Here is a 23584-nt window from a genome sequence, read left to right as displayed (position 1 = left end):
TGAGAGAAAACAAAAATTGCAAAAACCTAAAAAACCCAAATAGAATAGAAACGTGCTACCTTGAGCAAACACACAGCCTGCTAAATAGAGCAGACTCACAACATGAAAAATGTTTATCCATGTGCTTGATTTTTAGTTAAAGTTTAAATTAAAAATTTTCAACCACAAAAATCAACTAATCAGTGCCACAAATGAATGGAACACGTCACTGAATCAATTCAGTGGTAATGGCCACGTCTATTAATTCATTTTTTTTATACTTTAAAAACTATATATTCTTGATTCAAATTTTTATTTATACACAAATGATAAGATAGTCCTCACTGCCAATATTTTTAAATAAACTTTAGAATTTAAATATTATAGATAAAAAAACACAGAGTTTTGAGAGCTTTCTTATTCATCTTATCTTAATTTCAAATTTTATCAAGATTTAATATGACTTTTACACATCAAAAAATCTCGATCAAAAGAAGGTAGTCGTTGGATTCCTTACTTCATGCACGGTTGGCAGTCTTTGTCTTTAATCCAAATCTATTAAATACGTTTGATAATGAAATATAACATCTCTTTTTGAATGTTTCTTTTACGTTTAACTTTAACATGCAAAATCATTTCTCCTTGTTTTCCCAACTTACGTGTGAATAGGCACTTTTTTCACTATATATATATCGAGGTTTTTTTTTCCATTGCCTCAAAGGCAAAACGCTCAGTAGTCCTAAATTAATAAATAACTAATTTTGAAATCAACTAAGTTGATTTAATTGAGATAAAAATGATATGCACATAACCAGATTTAAGCTCGAACAAATCTAAACAAAGTTTATATATCATCTACACATTTAATGAGATTCAAATCTAAATAACTAAGTTGAAGTCATTGAAGTTTTGACCGTGTTTATTGATTAGGTTAGATTTATGTATGATATTAATGTATTTTATATTTGTTTAAGTCCAATTAAGTTTAAAATATGAGTTTAAATTTTATTTAAGCTTGTCTAAACTTGTTTTAAGCCCACTAATAAATTTTAATTTAATATTTAATATTTTTTATTTTATTAAAATTTTAAATATAGATAACATAACATATTTTTTAAAAATTTACCTAGTATATTATATTATATATATTAACAAAAAAATAAATATTATAAAAAACACAAATCAATTTATATTTTAAATAAAATTAATTATTTAACTCAAATTCTTGTATTTTTATCTAAATCCTTCCTATTTCAGATCTAAGCAAAGAAAAAGACCGATGGAGAGACAAGAGACCATCTTCTTCTGCTATTTAATAGCAGCCAAAATCATGGTATTGGTCGTCGTCTTCCCACTTCAAAGACAAAGAAGTTGAAAGCTGTAAATTTTAAGTAAATATATAGATATATATATATATATGTAAAAGTGAGAATGCGACCCTGTTTTTAAAAAAACTTTAAATATTATGATTCAATGTTCTTCAATGCTTTAGCTTAACTCTTAACTACCATATTAGTCGCTGGTCCCATACCTACAACACACCTCCATTCAGCACCACATATCATACTTTCTTCTACATTTATACTTCACAAAACACCATTTCCAAAATCTACCCCATTGTTGCATAAACCTAGAACCTTCTATCTCTCTGTTCTCCTTCATTCCCAAATTTGAAAGAAAAAAAAAATGGAGATCGTTTTCGATAATTATATTGTCGGCACGTTCTTGGTTTCCCTTTTTGCCTTCCTTTTTCTTTTCATTTTGCGGCGCTATAATAATAATAATAATGATAATAACACCAGGAAGAAGAGATTCGAGAAAGGGTATTCTAGGGAATTTAAGATCCAAACCGGTACCGGCAAAGGAGAATGCTCGCCTGGAAATGGTTCCGGCGATGAAGTCATCATCGTCGGTGCCGGTGTTGCTGGTGCTGCGCTTGCTTATACCCTTGGCAAGGTAAAATTTCTAATTTTCGTACTATGTAATGTTGTAATTTTTTTCACAGGAAAAATGAGATTTCAGTGTTGATGAAAATCTGGGTTTTCATTCATTTTGTTTTTGCTTGAGATTTATTATTATTATATTTGCTTTCACGTAAACAAAACTGGTTTGGACTTTGACTTTGTTGACCTAGTTGCCATGAAAAAGATAGTTTAGCATATATAATATATAGATTTTTCTTGGTGATGACTGCAAATTTGGATTTTCTGCTAAACAAACTATATCAGATTGGTAGCTGAAACTAGTTTTCGAAGTGTAATCCACTAAAGTCTCCAATAATTATTACTTATTGTCCTTGTGGTTGTTGTCCGATTTTGTGGAGAGTTCGAGAGCCTTATGAAGTCTGTTGTGGGCTTAAGTTCAGTGATCAACGCCTTGATTGATAGAGACACAACCTGCAAAGTTCAGAGGAGAGATCGGCATTGTGTGTAGTTAATTATGTAATTATCTATATGCGGGAAAAATCGAACCTAAGATATGTATGTCATATATTTGCAAGTATAATACCACTTGAGTTACATCTTATAGGTTATATTTTCGTATCGCAACCAATCGAGACACTCTTAGATATTAGTAACATATAAACGGCTTGTTATAGAGGTTGCTTAATACATAATTTCTGAAGCATTAGATTCATTAAAAGTGCTTGAACTTTTTGAGTTTATTTAATGCTCTATCGAAAATAACAATCATTTCCAGGATGGAAGGCGGGTTCATGTGATCGAACGAGACTTGACCGAACCGGATCGGATCGTTGGAGAACTGTTGCAGCCAGGAGGGTACCTTAAACTAGTTGAATTAGGCCTTGAAGGTATATGCATATGGTTGAATCTGTTGCCCATGATTTCAAAATGCAACTTGTTAAGTTCATGTACTCTTGATTTACAGATTGCGTAGAGGACATTGATGCTCAGCGTGTGTTCGGGTACGCTCTCTTCAAAGACGGGAGAAACACGAAATTGTCATATCCCTTGGAGAAGTTTCAGGCAGATGTTTCAGGACGAAGCTTCCATAATGGCCGTTTAATACAAAGGATGAGAGAAAAAGCCGCTACTCTTCCGAAGTAAATCTTTTTTGGTTCCTCGATTTAGTACTGCAGCATTGTCATATAAACTTAAAATTGATCTTCTTTAACCTTTGCTATGTATAAATTTTCAGTGTAAAGCTAGAGCAAGGGACAGTGACATCTTTGATTGAAGAAAAAGGGACAATTATAGGGGTGCAATACAAAACTAAAGATGGTGAAGAACTAAGAGCTTATGCTCCTCTTACGATTGTATGCGATGGTTGTTTTTCGAACCTTCGCAGGTCCCTTTGCAACCCTAAGGTGAAAGTTGTTGTCTTATAATTGTTCTATAAAGTAGAACAACCATGGCTAACATATCGTGTTCTTTGGAACTACAATTCAATATGCATATGCTTGTTTTGTTGGTGATGTTCTATAGGTGGATGTACCCTCTTGTTTTGTGGGTTTGGTCTTAGAGAACTGTGAACTCCCGTTTTCGAATCATGGCCACGTTATCCTAGCCGATCCTTCACCCATCTTGTTTTATCCGATTAGTAGTACAGAGGTTCGTTGCTTGGTCGATGTACCTGGGAAGAAAGTTCCTTCCGTTGCTAATGGGGAAATGGCGAATCATTTGAAGACCGTGGTGGCACAGCAGGTATCTTGCATCGGTTGCCCACTGCAGTGCAGACATTGTTTTATCATGGTTTAATCGAAGAGAGTGTTCTGTTTCAGGTTCCACCCGAGCTTCGCGATGCCTTCATAGCTGCAGTCGACAAAGGTAATATCCGAACCATGCCAAATAGAAGCATGCCGGCTGATCCTCATCCGACTCCAGGTGCACTTCTTATGGGAGATGCTTTCAACATGCGCCATCCTTTAACCGGCGGTGGTATGACCGTAGCATTGTCCGATATTGTTGTACTTCGAGATCTTCTTAGGCCTTTGCATAACCTTCATGATGCAGCCTCCTTAACCAGCTATCTCGAATCATTCTACACGTTACGCAAGGTCAGTTGGTTTCACAATATACTATCAATATTTTCTTGCGGTTCGCTCATAACACAACGTTTTTTCGCAGCCTGTGGCATCTACAATAAATACTCTGGCCGGTGCTCTTTACAAGGTGTTTTCCGCTTCACCTGACGAAGCAAGGAAGGAAATGCGCCAAGCCTGTTTCGACTATTTGAGCCTTGGAGGTATTTTTTCAACAGGACCAGTGGCTTTACTCTCCGGTCTAAACCCTCGGCCGTTGAGTTTAGTACTTCATTTCTTTGCCGTCGCGATTTACGGAGTCGGTCGTCTGCTCCTACCTTTTCCTTCGTTCCAACGCATGTGGATTGGAGCTAGGTTAATTTCGGTACGAAATTTCAACCCTCTAAGCTCTTGAATGTTATTCGAATCCAAAATGAATGCATAAAATCTGTATAAGCATATTGGATGTCGACACCTTGTGCTGAACATTTTTCCCTGTATATTGCAGAGTGCATCTGGAATTATTTTCCCCATAATCAAGGCAGAGGGAGTGAGACAGATGTTCTTCCCAGCTACGGTTCCGGCGGTATATAGAGCTCCTCCTGTCGTCAACTGATGCAACCAAGATTAAAAGCTTGGAACCATTACCTCTTCGCTTTAGACCCCATGATCGATAAGTGTTATATTGCATGTATGATGAGGACATTGTACAACTGTATGATATGTTTTGATACTATTCTTTCTATGAACAAAATTCTCCAAATGGAACCTCTGTTAAAAATTAAATTCTCCCTATCCCTTATATAATTTATATCAAATAAAAATTAACTTTATAATAATATATAATGCTATAATGTAAATATATTAAAAAATTGAGAAGTTTTATGTATACAAATTGGGTAAATTACATATAATGCCACTAAATTATTAGTAAGATACAAAATAGTTACTGAATTAATTTTTATTTAAGCCACCGAGTTGTTAAGATTGCTGTTATATGTCTTTCTCCATTTTCACTACCTATGCCAATCAAAAGTTTACTTTTCCCTTCTTTTCTACAGCTCAGTTTTTTTTACATGAAATAACTTTGAATGTTACGGATCTATAACCAAAATCCAAACAACTTTCCTCTTTAATCTTCGACACTAATCGTTAAACCAAGTTGTATTTAAAGTATGTTCTCATTGTCAATGGGCATTGATCTGTCATACTGATTGTCAAATTGTTGGTTAGAACTTGTTGTCCAAACTTTTTAAAAAAAACTTAACAGTGTAATGACTTAAATAAAAACTTTCAAACAATTCAATAACCATTTTGTAACATTTTAAAGTTGAATGAGTAAAAAACATTTTAAAAAAACACTTTTATACAAAAATACAAGTTGGACACTTTTTTTTTTGCAAAGACACAAAAATGAAATAAAACATATAATATTTGCCAAAGCATATAAAATATACGGTAAAAAATCTCTCTAGTCTCTTTCAATTTTGAAATTGAGCAAATCAATATGATAACAAATTTAACTTTCAATGTTTACACATTTTTGCCTTAATTCTAAAAAAATTTAACAAATTTAACCTCAACATTTACACAAATATTGCAAGATAAATTTGTTAAATTAGGACCAAATTGATATAATGTATAAATTTTAAAAGCTAAATTGATTATTATAATAATTAAAATCATGTACAATTGATGGAAAATAATAACAAAATGATTAATTGTCTTTAATTCATCACTTTCGAAATTGACCGACATTAAATTACTATTATTTGTTCTAGAGGGACTAATTTAATTAATGTCGAAATTGAGAAGGAATGAAGAAGTCTTCCTACCAAAATATATCAAGAATCATCATCGCGGAATTAACGCAAAAAGTAGAGGACCAAAAATAAAAATTATAGTAGGGACTAAATCGGGATAAAACACATAATACAGACTTTTTATAAATTTTGACGTTTTAAATTTCCGTTCTTCACCCTTGTGAAAAGAACACTCATTTTCCGAGAAAATGCAAGAAAATGGTAACATCTGCTGAGAAAATAGGTTAAAGCTTTTCACCCTTTGCAAACAACATAAAAACAATGCGAAGATTCTCTTCCAAATCATTCTCTCTTATCCCCAAACACCGTTTTCTTTCACTTTCCTTCTATCCAAACACCCACCACTTCATTCCCAGCAACAACGACGGCGGCTTCTCGACCGGTTCCAAACCCGGGTTCGGTTTAGTTACCCTTAGAACCCCACAACCCGAATTTGGACCCGAAAACGACCGACGTGTCGACGACTTTGCTTCCGATGTCGAAAAGATTTACAGAATCCTCCGAAAATTCCACACTCGCGCCCCAAAGATGAACCTCGCTTTACAACAGTCCGGCGTCGTTTTTCGCCACGGTTTAACCGAACGCGTATTGAACCGGTGTGGCGACGCCGGTAATTTGGGTTACAAGTTCTTCACTTGGGCATCGAAACAACCTGGATATCACCCAAGCTATGAAATTTACAAAGCGATGATTAAGATTTTAGGCAAGATGAGACAATTTGGTGCCGTTTGGGCATTACTTGAAGAAATCAGAAATGAAAATCCCCATTTCATTACGGCTGAATTGTTTGTTGTTTTGATAAGAAGGTTTGCTTCTTCACGGATGGTTAAAAAAGCCATTGAAGTGTTCGATGAAATGCCTAAGTACGGTTGTCCACAAGACGAGGCCGTGCTTGGGGCATTGTTAGATGCTTTATGTAAAAATGGGGATGTAAAAGACGCAGCTTTAGTTTTTGAGGAAATGAAGGTGAGGTTTAAGCCGAATTTAAAAATTTTCACTTCTTTGTTATATGGTTGGTGTAAAGAAGGGAAGATTTTGGAAGCTAAACATGTGTTGATTCAAATGAAAGAAGCTGGTTTCGAGCCGGATATTGTGGTTTATAACAATTTGTTGAGTGGGTATGTTTTAGGAAACAAAATGGGGGATGCTTTTGATCTATTGAAAGAAATGAGGAGGAAAGGGATTGACCCCAATGCATGTTCATATACCATTGTGATTCAGGGACTTTGTAAGGCTGATAGAATGGTGGAAGCAATGAGGGTTTTTGATGAAATGGAGAAAAATGGTTGTCAAGGTGATGTTTTGGCTTATACTACTTTGATAAGTGGGTTTTGTAAGTGGGGGAAGCTTGAGAGAGCTTATGAGCTTTTGGATAGGATGAAAACAGAGGGGCTTGTACCAAATTCGTCAACTTATTTGCATATTATGGTGGCTCGTGAGAAGAAGGAAGAGTTAGAAAAGTGTTTGGAGTTGATAGAGGAGATGAGGAAGATTGGTTGTGTTCCAGATGCTGGTATTTATAATGTGGTTATTCGATTAGCTTGTAAGTTAGAGGAAGTTAAAGAAGCTTCTCGGGTTTGGAATGAGATGGAAAGAAGAGGATTTAGTCCAGGAGTTGATAGTTTCATTGTTATGATCCATGGTTTTATTGCACAAGGATGTTTGGTTGAGGCCTGTGAGCATTTTAAAGAAATGGTTGGAAGGGGTCTGTTTTGTGTTCCTCAATATGGGATTTTGAAGGATTTGTTGAATTCTTTGTTAAGGGCTGAGAAGCTTGAAATGGCTAAGGATGTATGGAGTTGTATCGTTAGTAAAGGATGTGAACTTAATGTGTCTGCATGGACAATTTGGATTCATGCCCTTTTCTCGAAAGGGCACGTGAAGGAAGCCTGTTCGTATTGTATGGAAATGATGGATGCGGATTTAATGCCACAGCCTGATACTTTTGCAAAGCTCATGAAGGGTTTGAGGAAACTGTATAACAGGCAGATCGCAGCTGAGATAACAGAGAAGGTGAGGAAGATGGCTGCAGACAGAGAGATCACTTTTAAGATGTATAAACGGCGAGGGGAGAGAGACTTGAAAGAAAAAGTAAAGGAAAAGACAGATGGTAGAAAGAGGAGGGCTCGTCGACGTCGATGGGGTTCAGCCCGTAGCAGATCTGGCATTTAACAACTTCATCACAAGGTGGTCATTTGCCAAGTAATGAACCTAATAACAAAATTACCGATCAGATTGCTTTGGTATGAAGTAGAGAAATGGGGGAGCCTCTATATTCTTTAGAACCAGTCAGCTTGTTCTGCAGGTAGTCAGAACTAGAAAGAAGTCCATAGCCACTGCTTTTCGATGCCAAGCATCATTTTTTTTTTTGCACATTATCATTCCTTTTTAGGTGTTTCTTGTATTTATTATATCTGGCTTTCCTTCCTAGAAATACTTTTTTCATTCATGACTTGGCTGGTCTGCAATTTATTTCTAATCAGGCCTAGAATCCTTTGTTGATATGGTTGCCTATTAGGAGCATCTGAAATGCTTTTGACTTTTGGTTGCCATACAACAACATTGTTGGTAGTAACTGTTTGTGAGGAAAATGATACATTTCTTATCATTAACTTTGTAGTTCAACACAAGTATTCATTAAACATATCAAAATTCTCTAACACATGCATTACAGGTGTATATATATACAAGTATATTAAACATGTCTTGCCAACTTTAGTAGTCATTATAAATTTATAATTGACAAACCATGATAAATAATTCAAAAAATCTTCCTGTATTCTATGCATTGTCAAATACTTCTTCTTTGCTTTCGGTTTGTGCTTCACTCTATGGAGATATCATTAATGTTCATGGCAATGATCTGTCTCGTCAAAGATCTCCTCCTGCATGTGCAAAAATAAAATAAAAAAATTAATTGAGATATCCATTCATGAAAAAAAAAATCATTTACTTGGAAAAGCTCTTCAATGACATCTTCCAGTGTTATAATGCCAGTAGCTTCTCCTTCTCCAGTGGTCGCTGGGAGCGAATCATCGTTGAATTGCAGTATCTCCGAGTGGAAGTTCCTTCCCCATTTCTTGCTTCTGGACGACACTCTCCCTGAATTTCGTTCTAAGCCTTTCCATTTCTTGACTGATCTCTTGCTCGGTAAGCATTTCCCTTTTTGATGCTTTTTACCATTGATGTCCACCTTCACCTCTTTGTTTGACAGTTCACTGGTTGCATGCTCTGTTTTGTTGTTCTGCTTTGCAACAACAGCCATATGACTGTGACCTTTTTGAAACTCATTTAGTATGTCATATAAAGGCATTGACTCAGGAACCCTGGAACACACACAAACAACACACAAATCTTAAACCAAATCTTAGCAGATAATAACATTCTGTATATGTTACTTTAATTTGGGTGAGCGTCAAATACGAGCATGTTAAACTTTTTCCAAGTATTCCGTACCCATATTCGAATATGTTGTGTACTTGGTATAAGTAAAACTACCTTGGAATCCTGCGAATAGTGATGTTTTTAACAGGCACCTCAGATGCTGGATGGATGGTTAATAAGTTCTTCACCTAATATGAAAAACTAGAATATTAGTGGCCCTATCAAACAAAAATTGCAAAAACATTTTTAATGGTCTAATTGTGATTTTAGTCTCTTTGTTATGCTGAAATTTGGAACTTGACATAATGTCATAGTAGATCCAATTTGATAGCACTATTAGTTGCTACAGACCAAAATAACTATTAGCCCAATATTTATTGGACTGACATTAAGAGAATTACCAAAATAAGCCCAATTATGTTCTCTATTCTCTCGTGGAAAACGGGTACCCTGCTATGCCCTTTCTCCAGGATCAACTTCATTAGATCTCTGCATGTTTTTGTATTGCATATACTGGTTAAATTTCATCTATGGTAAATGTAACTTATAATGTTGTTTACCACATCTCTTCTTGCCTGTTTAACTTGGCATTAATATTAATTGCAAAAGTTTCTGATATAGGTGTCATTGCATCCATTGCTGTTTTCTTACTTAGCTCAAGTGCACCTTCTATGATTGTTGTCTCATCACGTGTCAATTCTCCACCTTTGCCAGCCTACACAAAAAGATTAGATTGTTTTTACTTTGCATTGCTGCTATTGATTTGTTAGATTTGTAGTTGAAAAGGGGCATCATCATACCTCGTTGCCGTGCAAATCGACAAGTGTCTTCAATTCAGCACGGCGGAAAAGAGCCTCGTGTCCTTCTCCAAGGAGAAGGTCTAATAGCTAATGAAACAAACACAGAGCACAGATAAGAGGTTCAGCTGAGATATAGTGAAGTTGATTCAGTTTTCAGTTTTCACCTTGCTTATTGGATATGCAACTGGGAAACAAATCCAAATGAGGACTCGAACAAATGGAGCAACTTTTGCACCAATCGCCAATCCATACCGCGTACAAACCGCTTGCGGAGCGATCTGGATCGTAAAGAAAGAGAGCAAGACGAGCTTAAAACATGTGACCAAGAACATGAAATGGAGCTTACAGCTTAGTAACTTACCTCACCAAACATAAGTATGAGGGTGACTGAAATAAGGATTGCACCCCAAGCTGACACCAAGCTGTCTAGAAAAATTGGAAGGGCCTATAAAATCATGTAACCTCATAAGTTAGAAGCTCTCAACTGTCGACAAAATACCTTAAAAGTTGTCCAACGGTTTCATATTTCGAACCTCCTGCAGCATTGCAGATGAGCAAAGTGCAGAGGAGCAAATGTTGTCTCCCAACAACTGGAAGTATCTTTGCTGTAATGAATCAATGAAAAACACTGTAAAGGGAACTCATTTGAAGAAGAAGAAGAAGAAGAAGAAGAAGCAAGTTAGAGGGTGTCATGAGAACATTACATACCGGCATGTTTGCTATTGGTCGGTGTTCCAGATTCAGCGAGCACTTCGAGATCAACGAGGCTCAAAGACATGAGCGCCATTGTGAGACCAGACATCAATCCGGCAAACAAAACGAGACCAGCAACGATAGTGATCCTAATGAAGAACCCTGTTTCGCAGCAATGATACTCAACTTCCATTGTTGCTCTATTTGTTTATCTGATGAGGTTTGGTTTATGTACTGTGAGATTTGCATTAATGGTTCATGAACATTTTAACTTATATTCGACAGAATAAAAGTAAGATTCTGACCCTTTTTTTTTATCTGTATGGTTATGTCAAAGTGTTAAACGAAATGTCTGGAAAAAAAACCTTTTCTTCTTTTGGATTCCTTCAAAATGAAGGATTGGTTGAAAGGTGATGAAGGCAACAATGTGAAACAGGTGAACCAAAGATAATTTCAAATTTTTTAAATGAGCTAAAACTATATTTTATCATCTTAGTCAAAAATGTAATTTTATCGTTGCATCAATTTATAATTTCGAAATTTCTAAAGGTACTAAATGAAAATTTACAATTTTGGAGAGCCAAGGCTCATCCTTTTAAGGATGATTGATCACATTTTAAAAATAATTGTGATACAATTTCTAACATTTATTCCTTTTGTTACTTTTCTCATAAGATTTTTTTTTTGTTTTTATCTTTTTGGCACTCAACATTCAAATTTTAATAAAATTGTGTTTTTAAACAAAAAGAAGATAGACTAAACCATTAAAATGTTAACGATATTGACAAGACAAATTGTGTTGTAGTTCACGTGTTAATCACAAAAAAAAATTAAAGTTAAATGACTTAAATAAAATTTTTAAATAACTTAATGATCATTTGTAATTTTTTAAAATTAAAAAACTAAAACATAAATTTATTAATAATTTAATAACTTCCGATACAATTTACCCTAAACTCTTTCTCGTGTGCAAGATATCAATTTATCAATTAGGAAATTGTCGGCTGCCAAAGTCAGCTAGGAGATGCAACAATAAAAAGGTAAAAATTGTGGGAGGCTGGGAATATAACCCAGATTGGGTTGGATTTGATTGAATTTTTTAAATATTTTAAATAGTATTGATTCAATTTTTAATTTGTATATTAATTTTAAGTTTTAAATCTTTAAACTTTAAATTTTATTTGATAAAATAGTTTTCGTTTTATGAATTTTATTTCGACATTATTCGATAAATTTTCAAAAAATTATACATAAAAATAAATTATTTTAAAATTATAAACTAAAAACATTCGAACACTATATAATCGAACCGACTTTCGATTTATTGTCCTAAAATTGGACAATATTTATTCTGGCATCTTGTTCCCACCCATGATTTTTTTAATTTGATGACATTATTCTAAGAATCAGATTATGTCACAAAGTTGTGCTTTAGAATATTTGAGAATGGTATAAGTTGAATAATCAAATAAATGTGAATGTAATATTTATGATTTTTTTTAAAAAAAGTTTATTTGATTTGTTGGATGATTTAGTATCGAATTAAAAATATATATGAATTTGATTTTTTTAAACTTTTAAATATATTATATTCAACCTTATTTTACATATAATGTAGGCATTATAGTCTCACAATTTATATAGTAATGGAAATTCACTAATTTTAATTTTTATAATTTCTCATATTAAATTGATTATATACATAGTTTAATTTATTTTAAAAATTAAATAAAATATTATTCTAAATTATTTAATTTTTTTTTGCATATAATTTTAATATCTCGATCTTATAAATACAAACAAAATCTAATTAAAAACAAATTAAATTTTATTAATTTATCAATAATTATTGTTCTATTTTTTTGGTAGAAGAAAAATATTAGACTAAAACAAAACTAGTCTAATTTTCGTCGATTACATCAGACGTGGTGTGATAAACATCAGTTTCCAATAGATGTCGCACATAGATTGGATGTTCATCAAGGATGATCAATTGGGTCAAGCTTCCCGAAATTTCCTTAGCCAAGCAGCCAGCGACTTTGTTGCCATCTCTCAATAAAAGTCTAAGCTTCACTTGCCAATCTTTAGCAATCCAAGTGTGGAGGAGTCTGACTTCTACTATATTGTTTACACAAGTAAAACCAGAATGCAAAATTTCCAGTAAGAGAGCATTGTCGATTTCCACTTCCACTTGTCGAATCCCTGCTCTCAAGCTAGTTTCAACACTTCAAGCATCGCTTTAGCTTCTACCTAAAAGATATCAACCAAGCTTGTCACCATGCCAAATCCCACAAGCCATCCCCCTTAGGGTCATCTTATAACTCCTCCAATAGCCACTCCACATTAATCTTGGTCCAATCGGTATTAAGGAAATGCCACCGCTTCCTCCAACTAGGCATCCCAGTTTTGTTATTCAACGACTCGTCTACGTTTCTGTTGAGGCAATAAGCTCATGGTTATTACCACTATCGTTATTAAAAATAAAATCATTCTAATTCTTCCAGATGAACCAGCAAATAATGGAAAAGAAGGTGTTCCATTCACCATTTTGGATTGATAATTTCCTTACATTCCTAGTGTTCCACCAGGTCCACTCGACAAGGGGAAGGTTAAAGAAAACCCCCTAACTGGAGTTTGGAATAGCAACTTTCCAAACTACTTGGGCAAAGCCACAATCCCTAACTGCATGCAAATCAAATTCAACAAATAAACTACAACGATTACAAAAAGGATAGTGAGACATACCTCACATTATGCATTCCTCGTTAGTCAAGATTCTCCCATGAACCAGCAACCAAAGAAACATATGAACTTTTTGTGGTGCCAAAGGTTTTCAAGTGTACTTATCACTGACTAAACTTTTGTTTTTGATGGAGAAAAGGCCCTATTGTAAGTTAATAATTATTGTTATTAAAATTAAATTATTGATTAAATTTTATTTCTTTCACCCAAATAGTGGGTATACCATATGATTAGTATCAAGGAATGTACATGAGATTTGAATTAAAGATAACATTATTTTTAACATCTTAATTTAGTTCCTAAACTTAGCAATTGTTCCACATTAAAGTTTGAACTTTATTTTACTTGAAGTTAGTCATTGAACTTGGTAATTGTTCCCATATGGGAGCTTAAACTTTAGTTTTCAAGAAAGTATCAAGGACTAACTTGGACAAAAAATGTTTAGGCCCCAATGTGAAAAAATTACCAAGTTTAGATGCCAAAAAGTGTATTAACCCATTGAGTTTATTTAAATCTAGGGCAAACTATACCCAATGTTACTAAACTATTAATAAGTTTATGTTTTGGTCACTCAATTTAAAAAGTTACAAAATGCTCACTGAACTATTTGAAAGCTTTCATTTAAGTCATTAAACTATTTGAAAGTTTTTATTTAAATCATTAGGATGTTAATTTTTTTTCTAAAAAAAACTTGCCTAGTGAACTCTAAGCAATAATTTGTTGATCGATATGGTGGATCAAAACCCATTAACAAGTAGAATAACATATCTTAGATCTAAGTCGATCTGACAACCAATATTGAATATTAGAGAAAAAAGCTATTTGGATTTTGATTAGTACATTTATAATATTCAAACATATTTCATTAAAAAAATTAATCTATAAAAGAGAAAAGGAATAAAAGTTTTTTATTAGTGCAAGCGGTGTAAACAGAGAATGACATGCAATAACGATTTTAACAGCCTAGTAATTTAAATACAAACTTTCAACTAGTTCAGTGATCATTTTATAAATTTTTGAAGTTTAATAATCAAAATGTAACTGACTAATAGTTTAATAATTTAGGTGTAGTTTACCTTTAAATCTACTAGGCACTATTGCTGTTCGAGCTATCGATACGACGCCGTGCCATGTCACCGACGCGCTAATAACTGTATATATCTGTATCACACAACTCACAAAGGCGCGCCCAAACACGGTGGATCTTAGCTTTAAGCAAAAACAACTTTAAATAAATAAATAAAAATAAAAACAGTGAAATATAGAATAAAACTACTGCGTATCCAATTCAATCCAAAGTCCCTTTCAAACTCAGTATACCGTTCGAAGAAAAAAACCAGCAAAAACAAGTGTTTTTTTTCCTTCACAGATCTGAGATCCAAAAGCCTCTCATTCTTCCTCTAAGGTGAATTTTTAATTTTTATTTCATAATTTCTTCCATTTATGCGAACATTTAAAAGCTTTCTCATATTTTTGGATCTGTTTTAAATGCTCAAATTTTGTGTAAATCTGTTGTTTGTTTGGTATGTTTGGTACAGTGTAAAGAATTATTTCAAAGATATTTATTATAAGAGAGTAAAAGCAAGCAAACATGTCAAGAAGGCAAGTAAGTTCCACGCGCCGCTTTGTTGACAGCGGAAACTTCCCATTCTCTGGTGCTTTACATTCTAAATCCCGATCTTCTCCTATTTTATCTATCGCTCTTGTCGCTGTGGTATATCTTTATCTTTTCCTTTTCCTTTTTGTTTTTTGAAATTTTCAATTAGTGTTACATTTTGAAAAGGAAATTAATCGGGGTAATATTTTTGAAAATGATTTACAGGGAGCTATCCTTCTCATTGGCTATGCCTATAGTGGTTCAGGTATTCTTCTTTTTTTTTTTTGGAATTTCTTATTTGTGTTTACTTGTTTTTGTTTGTTGGATATGCTGATCTTGTTAGTTCAATTAATTGTTCACACTGTTCATACTGTTCGCGAATATAGGTAAATTCCGAGGTGAAGCGGTTAGTCGGATCGAAGGTAAGTTATGCTTTTACTTTCTTCCTCATTGGATTTAATGTTCATAATGAAGTTAACTCGTTAAGTTATTGATTTTTATTTGATTTTGACGTCATCATGTCTCTTTGGAACTACTTGAATATTTTAGTGGATTCACTAATGCTTTGTTTGGTAGAGTAGATAAATTGGGAGGATGAGTTCACATGTTATATCAAATTTAGTTAAGATTCAATGCACATATGCATCCGAGAGCGTATATATAAGATATTTTTATTCATTGGAGATAATATTTTGGACAAAAAAAATATTGATCTTAGAGGCCTTGCTTCTGCATCTCAAGGTTATGGGACTTTCTTTCCTTTGATAGTGCCACGTGTCACTGTCTAATTATTTCAGCCATGTCAGTTTTTAACAATACAAAGGATGGAATTTTTAAAAGAAAGGACCAATTTGCTTTTTGATCTAATATATAGTGACTAATTTGCCTATTTTTGCAGTAGAAGGAGCAAAATGTAATATGAATCCTATGATGCTTTTAACTTTTTAGAGGAAAGTAAGTTGTAAGATATCAGAGGTGGTTATATTAGTTAGATATGGTTTGTGTCTTCCGTGGTAACTGGAACATTGAAAGTCTATGATTATAATGGAATTGCCATGCTCTGGAAAGGGTGTATTACATTGAGTGTAATGTTCTGAAAATCAATTATTTTCTTGTTATCTTTGTAGGTGACTATACATGCAGTCTAGAAGTTCAGAGGGCAATACCATTTTTGAAGAAGGCATATGGGGACAGCATGCACAAGGTTTTGCATGTAGGACCCGATACCTGTTCAGTTGTCTCTAAACTTTTGAAAGAAGAGGATACTGAAGCCTGGGGTGTGGAACCATATGATATAGAGGATGTTGAAGAAAGTTGCAAGAGTCTTGTGGGCAAAGGGATTGTACGTGTGGCAGATATCAAGTACCCTCTTCCCTATAAGCCAAAGTCTTTTTCTCTTGTTATTGTGTCTGATGCACTTGATTACTTATCTCCAAAATACCTGAACAAGACTCTGCTTGAGTTGGCCAGGGTTGCCTCTGATGGTCTCATTATTTTCTCAGGTAATCCCTTACTCTTTCAAGTTCTATATAAATTATAAAACAAGAGTTACTCGGGCCGAAAATGCTTATATCCAGATATATTTTCTTGCAAAAAAGCTGTACCATAACTATAACATGATATATTTTCATTTGTCGATCAGGTACCCCTGGTCATCAGAAGGCTAAAGTGGCAGAACTATCGAAATTCGGCCGTCCAGTAAGTCTCCATCTACTATAACAACAGGATTTGGAATTTAAACGAACCATAGTATATATTTAACTTTCATTTGATCGAAAATCAAAACTGTCATTCAGCATTTTTGTTTTGCGGAATGTATCAAGATCAAATTTACCTTATCATTAACACATCTGTTTCGTTTCTGAAGGCTAAAATGCGGAGTTCCTCTTGGTGGATTCGTTTTTTCGACCAAAGTAGTTTAAAAGAAAACGAAACTGCGGTGAAGAAGTTTGAGCAGGCTACATCAAAGAGTTCATACCTGCCAGCATGTCAAGTATTCCACCTAAATCCATACCACTGATACAAAGAGAAAAGTCATCAAGATCAAATTTCCATTATTTTTATTGTCATATGCATTGACGGTGAAGTAAAAATATCTTCAGCTCTCATACAACATGTAACTCTGTTGGGGAACTAAATTTGGTAAAAGAGATGTTGGTATCAATGGGTTAATGCCCTTAACATTACAGGTTTGATATTTATTAATTCAATCGATGGGGAAAATTACACCTATTTGTTGTGGACATGGATTTATTTAGTTATATTGTTTTCTGAATGTGGAAGTAAATCTAGCTTCCTATTATGAGATTACCCATATTTCTATTTGTCTTCTCTTCAAATAACTCGTAACATGAAATGAGACAAGGTAGTCTATATTTCCAATTGGTATTGTAATTGGCACTCATTGGCATGTATTAACTTTTAGATTATTTTAAGATTGCTTTTAACTTTGATTTCAAAATGTTTTGCACATGATTCATTGATTTTTATTTCTTCATTTCAAGCTCAACATGCCATTGGGGCAACAAAATTTTGCTATCACTTTCAAGCCAGTATGCAGAAAATCGATCTGTTCAAAAGTTTTTCTTTATGTCATTGGATTATTAGTGAACTCCAAATAATAAATTCAATGATCGATGTAGTGATTAATACTCATTAATGAGTAGAACATACTTTAGATATAAGTCGATCGGATGGTTAGTTTCAAAGACTGGAGAAAAAAATTAGTTGAATTTTAATTTTCAAATTTATTACGTTCAAAGTTATTCCATAAAAAAAATTAAACTGTAAAAAATAAGAGAAATAAAAATTTTCAATTGATAGATGCTATGCAAATAGAAAACTAAACAACAAAAATTTTGACAGTCCAGTTATCTAAACGAAAAGTTTTAAATAATTTAATAACTACTTTATAATTTTTTTTTTTGAAGGAAATGTTATTTTACTTGCAGTGTATCCTTAAATCTAATAGCCGTCATTGCTATTCGAGCTATTGATGCGACGTCGTATCATATCACCGACGCGCTAATAACTGTATATGTATATGTATCACACAACTCCCGAAGGCGCGCTAAAACACGTTGGATCTTAGCTTTAAGCAAAAACAAATTTAATTAAAAAAATTGAAAATAAAAATAAAAATACTGAGTATCCAATCCAACCCAAGTCCCTTTCAAACTCGACTAGCTGTTAAATTCTCTTTTTTGGCCAAAAATGGTGTAAATTCAAACTAGTATACTGTTCGAAGAAAAAAAACAGCCAAATAAGCTTCTTTTTTTCCTTCACAGATCTCAGATCCAAAATCCAAATCTAAGGTGAATTTTGATTTTTTATTTCATAATTTCTTTCATTTTATGTTAGCTTTCTCATGTTTTTGGATCTGTTTTGTTTTTTCAATGAAATTGCTCAAATTTTGTGTAAATCTGTTGTTTGCTTGGTAGAGTGTAAGCAATTACATAAAATATATTATTATAAGAGTAAAAAGCAAAGCAAAAATGTCAAGGAGGCAAGTAAGTTCCACACGCCGCTTTGTTGACAGCGGAAACTTCCCGTTCTCTGGTGCTTTACATTCTAAAGCCCGATCTTCTCCTATTTTATCTATCGCTCTTGTCGTTGTGGTATATCTTTATCTTTTCATTTCTTTTTTGTTTTTTGAAATTTTCAGTTAGTGTTACATTTTGAAAAGGAAATTAACTAGGGTAATATTTTTGAAAATGGTTTACAGGGAGCTATCCTTCTCATTGGCTATGCCTATAGTGGTTCAGGTATTCTTCTTTTTTTTTTAGAATTTCTTATTTGTGTTTACTTGTTTTTGTTTGTTGGATATGCTGATCTTGTTAGTTCAATTAATTGTTCACACTGTTCATACTGTTCGCGTTTATAGGTAAATTCCGAGGTGAAGCGGTTAGTCGGATCGAAGGTAAGTTATGCTTTTACTTTCTTCTTCATTGGATTTAATGTTCATAATGAAATTAACTCGTTAAGTTACTGATTTTTATTTGATTTTGATGTCATCATGTCTCTTTGGAACTACTTGAATATTTATTGGATTCATTAATGCTTTGTTTGGTAGAGTAGATAAATTGGGAGGATGAGTTCACATGTTATATCAAATTTAGTTAAGATTCAATGCACATATGTATCCGAGAGCATATATATAAGATATTTTTATTCATTGGAGAGAATATTTTGGACAAAAAAAAATATTGATCTTAGAGGCCTTATTCTGCATCTCAAGGTTATGGAGGTTTCTTGCATTTGATACTTGTACCATAGAATAATCTCTTACAATTTGTCATAATCTTCTCCTGAAGTGCTTTCTAGAGGGTTAAAAGTATCATAGAAGCCCCTATACTAGAAGTTGGATTTCATTTTGGCCCCTATACGAAAAAAAAAGGGGCAAATTAGTCCTTATACGTTAAATCAAAGAGCAAATTGGTCCTTTTATAAAAAATTTCATCTATTTTTACCTTTAAAAACTAGTTCTTGTACGTCAACAAGACGTACATGTATGTGTCGCTATCTAGTTATTCTTTTATCCATGTTAGTTTTTAACAATACAAAGGGATGAAATTTTTAAAAGAAAAGACCAATTTGCTCTTTGATCTAATAAACAGTGACTAATTTGCCTATTTTTTAGTAGAGGGAGCAAAATGCAATATGACTCTTAGTATAGGGGTTTCCATGATACTTTTAACTTCTTAGAGGAAGGAAAGTTGAAAGATAAGGTGGGATTTTATTTAATTTTGGCACGAGGAATAAAAGGGATTATCAGAGGTGGTTTTATTAGTTAGATATGGTTTGCATCTTCTGTGATAAATGGAAGACTGAAAGTTTATGATTATAATGGATTTGCCATGCTCTGTTAAGGGTGTGTTTTCATTGAGTGTAATGTTCTGAAAATCAATTATTTCTTGTTATCTTTGTAGGTGACTATACATGCAGTCTAGAAGTTCAGAGGGCAATACCATTTTTGAAGAAGGCATATGGGGACAGCATGCACAAGGTTTTGCATGTAGGACCCGATACCTGTTCAGTTGTCTCTAAACTTTTGAAAGAAGAGGATACTGAAGCCTGGGGTGTGGAACCATATGATATAGAGGATGTTGAAGAAAGTTGCAAGAGTCTTGTGGGCAAAGGGATTGTACGTGTGGCAGATATCAAGTACCCTCTTCCCTATAAGCCAAAGTCTTTTTCTCTTGTTATTGTGTCTGATGCACTTGATTACTTATCTCCAAAATACCTGAACAAGACTCTGCTTGAGTTGGCCAGGGTTGCCTCTGATGGTCTCATTATTTTCGCAGGTAATCCCTTACTCTTTCAAGTTCTATATAAATTATAAAACAAGAGTTACTCGGGCCGAAAATGCTTATATCCAGATATATTTTCTTGCAAAAAAGCTGTACCATAACTATAACATGATATATTTTCATTTGTCGATCAGGTACCCCTGGTCATCAGAAGGCTAAAGTGGCAGAACTATCGAAATTCGGCCGTCCAGTAAGTCTCCATCTACTATAACAACAGGATTTGGAATTTAAACGAACCATAGTATATATTTAACTTTCATTTGATCAAAAATCAAAACTGTCATTCAGCATTTTTGTTTTGCGGAATGTATCAAGATCAAATTTACCTTATCATTAACACATCTGTTTCGTTTCTGAAGGCTAAAATGCGGAGTTCCTCTTGGTGGATTCGTTTTTTCGACCAAATCAGCTTAAAAGAAAATGTAACTGCCGTGAAGAAGTTTGAGCAGGCTACATCAAAGAGTTCATACCTGCCAGCATGTCAAGTATTCCACCTAAATCCATTCCACTGATACAAAGAGAAAAGTCATCAAGATCAGATTTCCATTATTTTTGTTGTCATATGCATTGAAGGTGAAGTAAAAATATCTTCAGCTCTCATACAACATGTACTCTGTTGGGGAACTAAATTTGGTAAAAGAGACGTTGGTATCAATGGTTTAATGCCCTTAGCATTACAGGTTTGATATTTATTAATTCAATCGATGGGGAAAAGTACATCTTTTTGTTGTATACATGCATTTATTTAGTTATATTGTTTTCTGAATGTGGAAGTAAATCAAGCTTCCCATTAGGAGATTACTCATATTTCTATTTGTCTTCCTATGGTATGCTTTTTTTAATTTGATCTTGAATCTGCTACTATACTTATTTGTCACTATTGTAGGAATAAAAAACCATGTTGGCCAGTTGGATTGATCCAGTGACTATAAGAATTGGGTCTTACACAAACTGGTCAAAATCAGTTGATATTGATAATAGGTATCTATCCTTAGTGTAATCGAGTTGAGCCGACAAGCTCATGTTTATTTGAAATTCAGAGTTTCATACTCGGCTCAAGTTCAATTAAACATTAATTTCTAAGTTCGGTTCGAAACATAATTTAGTTATTTGAGCTAGTTAAGTCATTTATCAATTTTCATACTTAAGTTTGAAACATTTATCAATAATTGAGTTTGATTAAGTTCATTGGTATTCAAAATTGAATTCGTATAATTTTACAATATAAAAGTATAAAGTTTTGAATAGAATATTATGGTGCTTGCAATCGGCTTGCTCAAGTTACTTGGGATTGAATTTAGTTTAATAATTATTAAATTAAATTTGAGTATTTTTTAAATTAATTTGAATAAATTTTAAACATTAATATGTCATTTATACTGTTATACAATCTCATGAAAATTTTGCATAAAGCTAAGGGTTATGGCAAGTGAACACCCAAGATTAGTCTCTTGCTTGAAAATGAGGAAAAGAGACTTAACAATCACTTTCAAGATCAATAGTGTCGAAAGAAAAATATTGGACTGTGATTACATGTCGTTAGAATCATCTTTCTTTATGATGTGTTTTTTCTAAAAGAATAAAACCCTAAAAACGATCTTTACCTTCAACAACAATTGATAACGCCCACCACCTTGCCCTTATGATTCTACCTTTTCTTTATACAAATGACCCAAAACTTGAATTTTAGCCATGTAAAAAATTTGAATTTCTTTTTGGTGTGTTGACATTGGCAGCACCTATCTACAAAATTATTGTTTTTTTTTAAGGAAAACGATCACTTTAAACGAGTGGGTATATGTATACTTATACTGGTGTCACCAATGTCAACAGTGACACCCAAAGAAATCATTTTTTATTCTAAGAGATCAATCATTAGGTGATTATGATGGGTGATGCTTCCAATGGCAGCAACAACACCTTGATTTACTGTTCAAAACAGATTATTTACGTACATGATTTTCAAGGTGGACCACTTTCATAAATAATCAACACTTTTGAGTCATTTTTATAAAAAAAAAATCCAAAATAGTCTCCAAGGATTATTTCATTTGAAACTTGTCATACCATCGCATAATTGGTATCAAATTTTAACAATCACTTTTAAGTTAGGATGGATACAATCAAGTCACAATGAACTAAAATCAATGGGGCAAACCGCATGGTCTGGTTGTCATTATTTTAATATAAACTAATGCAACCAATAATTTAAAAAAAAAAGAACAAGCTCATAAAGGTGAGAGGCTCCTTTGATGTATTTTTTTTAAACATTAATTTTTTTATCATATTTGTTTTTTTTGATAGAATGACTAGAACTACCCATAGTCCCTCCCCAACTCTTAAATAGGAGGATAATGCACTTCAGTACACTTAAACCTACATTCTCTTACATTGATAATAATACCGATGTTAATCAATTTAAAACTAACTCCTTTAATATATTAGAATAAAGTGCACTGGTTGCTCATAATTTGCTAACATCTAGACCCACTTTGGATATATAACACTAGACTAAATGAAATTATTGTGGGTACATGTCTATAAATTCTAGTCACTTGAAATTTGTTATGCCAGCCCATGATAAATAGGGTTTAGATTTTTATGTTTCGTGAAGCACAAAACATTGCTAGTGGTAACAAATAGATTAGTGTTCCAAAATTTAAAAATAATCGTGGTAAAATTAATTACAATTAAATGTGTTTAAATTTAAACATAATTGTAATAATGAGATTAAAAATTAAAAAAAAAAGTTATGATTAAAAAATTTAGATTAAAAGTGATTTATAATATAAGTTTTAAATTATTTTATATTTAAGAAGTGTTGTGAATATGTCAAATTATAATTTTATTGATGCGTACAGTTTATTTTAAGAGTTATTTAAATTAATCCAAGTTTGTTAATTAATATTTTATAAATGTTCTTAATGATATTTAACAAATAGAATTTTAATAATTTTAAACAAATATTTTAATTAATTAATGTTACGGCTGGATATTAGTGTAATAATACGAGGAAAAAAATTATTTAATACATATGTGTTAAAATAATTAAACATAAAATAAAGAATAATTAGTTCAAATTTAAATTTGAAATTAGAAGATGAATAAAAACACTTGTAAAAAATAAACCATCTTCAAAATAAGTAAAAGGTTTTCTTTCTCTGACACAAGCAAGTCATATGAGTGGCTAAAAATGAACAATTGTGATTAGTTTATAGCTAATACATGACTAAAATATGTGCAAAAATCAACTTCCAAGTACAATATAATCGCGA

General features: G+C 33.0%; 5 protein-coding genes across 13 annotated transcripts; 4 read left to right on the top strand and 1 right to left on the bottom strand.

Annotated features, from left to right (window-relative positions):
• Nucleotides 1–1411: 1411 nt before the first annotated feature.
• Nucleotides 1412–4747, top strand: LOC107935261 (squalene epoxidase 3). The gene is made up of 8 exons (XM_016867829.2): nucleotides 1412–1935; nucleotides 2680–2791; nucleotides 2869–3043; nucleotides 3139–3307; nucleotides 3426–3644; nucleotides 3722–3997; nucleotides 4068–4346; nucleotides 4470–4747. Exons 1-8 carry the CDS (start codon nucleotides 1666–1668, stop codon nucleotides 4575–4577), a joined length of 1608 nt encoding a protein of 535 aa, XP_016723318.1. The 5' UTR covers nucleotides 1412–1665; the 3' UTR covers nucleotides 4578–4747.
• A 1173-nt stretch (nucleotides 4748–5920) lies between these two features.
• On the top strand, nucleotides 5921–10977 carry LOC107935260 (putative pentatricopeptide repeat-containing protein At5g65820). 9 transcript variants are annotated; one of them, XM_041079948.1, is made up of 3 exons: nucleotides 5921–8089; nucleotides 8800–8934; nucleotides 9947–10977. In XM_041079948.1, the coding sequence occupies exon 1, from the start codon at nucleotides 6046–6048 to the stop codon at nucleotides 7954–7956; it is 1911 nt and encodes a 636-aa protein (XP_040935882.1). In that variant the 5' UTR covers nucleotides 5921–6045; the 3' UTR covers nucleotides 7957–8089; nucleotides 8800–8934; nucleotides 9947–10977. The 9 variants fall into 9 exon arrangements, with proteins under 9 accessions (XP_040935882.1, XP_040935888.1, XP_040935875.1 ...); XM_041079954.1 differs by having other exon boundaries at nucleotides 9939–10977; XM_041079941.1 differs by having other exon boundaries at nucleotides 9790–10977.
• On the bottom strand, nucleotides 8449–10854 carry LOC107935262 (DUF21 domain-containing protein At2g14520). Its single transcript, XM_016867830.2, has 9 exons — nucleotides 10677–10854; nucleotides 10485–10573; nucleotides 10330–10413; nucleotides 10133–10246; nucleotides 9969–10055; nucleotides 9744–9883; nucleotides 9570–9657; nucleotides 9283–9356; nucleotides 8449–9110 (listed from the first exon to the last, which is right to left on the bottom strand). The coding sequence occupies exons 1-9, from the start codon at nucleotides 10852–10854 to the stop codon at nucleotides 8609–8611; spliced, it is 1356 nt and encodes a 451-aa protein (XP_016723319.1). The 3' UTR covers nucleotides 8449–8608.
• Nucleotides 10978–14590: 3613 nt separating the features above from the next.
• Nucleotides 14591–17232, top strand: LOC107935263 (probable pectin methylesterase CGR2). The gene is made up of 7 exons (XM_016867831.2): nucleotides 14591–14808; nucleotides 14942–15117; nucleotides 15226–15265; nucleotides 15387–15422; nucleotides 16128–16502; nucleotides 16643–16698; nucleotides 16868–17232. The coding sequence occupies exons 2-7, from the start codon at nucleotides 14995–14997 to the stop codon at nucleotides 17018–17020; spliced, it is 783 nt and encodes a 260-aa protein (XP_016723320.1). The 5' UTR covers nucleotides 14591–14808; nucleotides 14942–14994; the 3' UTR covers nucleotides 17021–17232.
• Nucleotides 17233–18069: 837 nt separating this feature from the next.
• Nucleotides 18070–21116, top strand: LOC107935264 (probable pectin methylesterase CGR2). The gene is made up of 7 exons (XM_016867832.2): nucleotides 18070–18314; nucleotides 18441–18617; nucleotides 18725–18764; nucleotides 18884–18919; nucleotides 19929–20303; nucleotides 20444–20499; nucleotides 20669–21116. Exons 2-7 carry the CDS (start codon nucleotides 18495–18497, stop codon nucleotides 20819–20821), a joined length of 783 nt encoding a protein of 260 aa, XP_016723321.2. The 5' UTR covers nucleotides 18070–18314; nucleotides 18441–18494; the 3' UTR covers nucleotides 20822–21116.
• The last annotated feature ends 2468 nt before the right edge of the window (nucleotides 21117–23584 follow it).

Source organism: Gossypium hirsutum, chromosome A02, assembly GCF_007990345.1.
Source record: "Gossypium hirsutum isolate 1008001.06 chromosome A02, Gossypium_hirsutum_v2.1, whole genome shotgun sequence".
Taxonomy (NCBI): Eukaryota; Viridiplantae; Streptophyta; class Magnoliopsida; order Malvales; family Malvaceae; genus Gossypium; species Gossypium hirsutum.
Note: the sequence above shows the minus strand (reverse complement) of the source record. Positions and strands in the feature narration are given on the sequence as shown.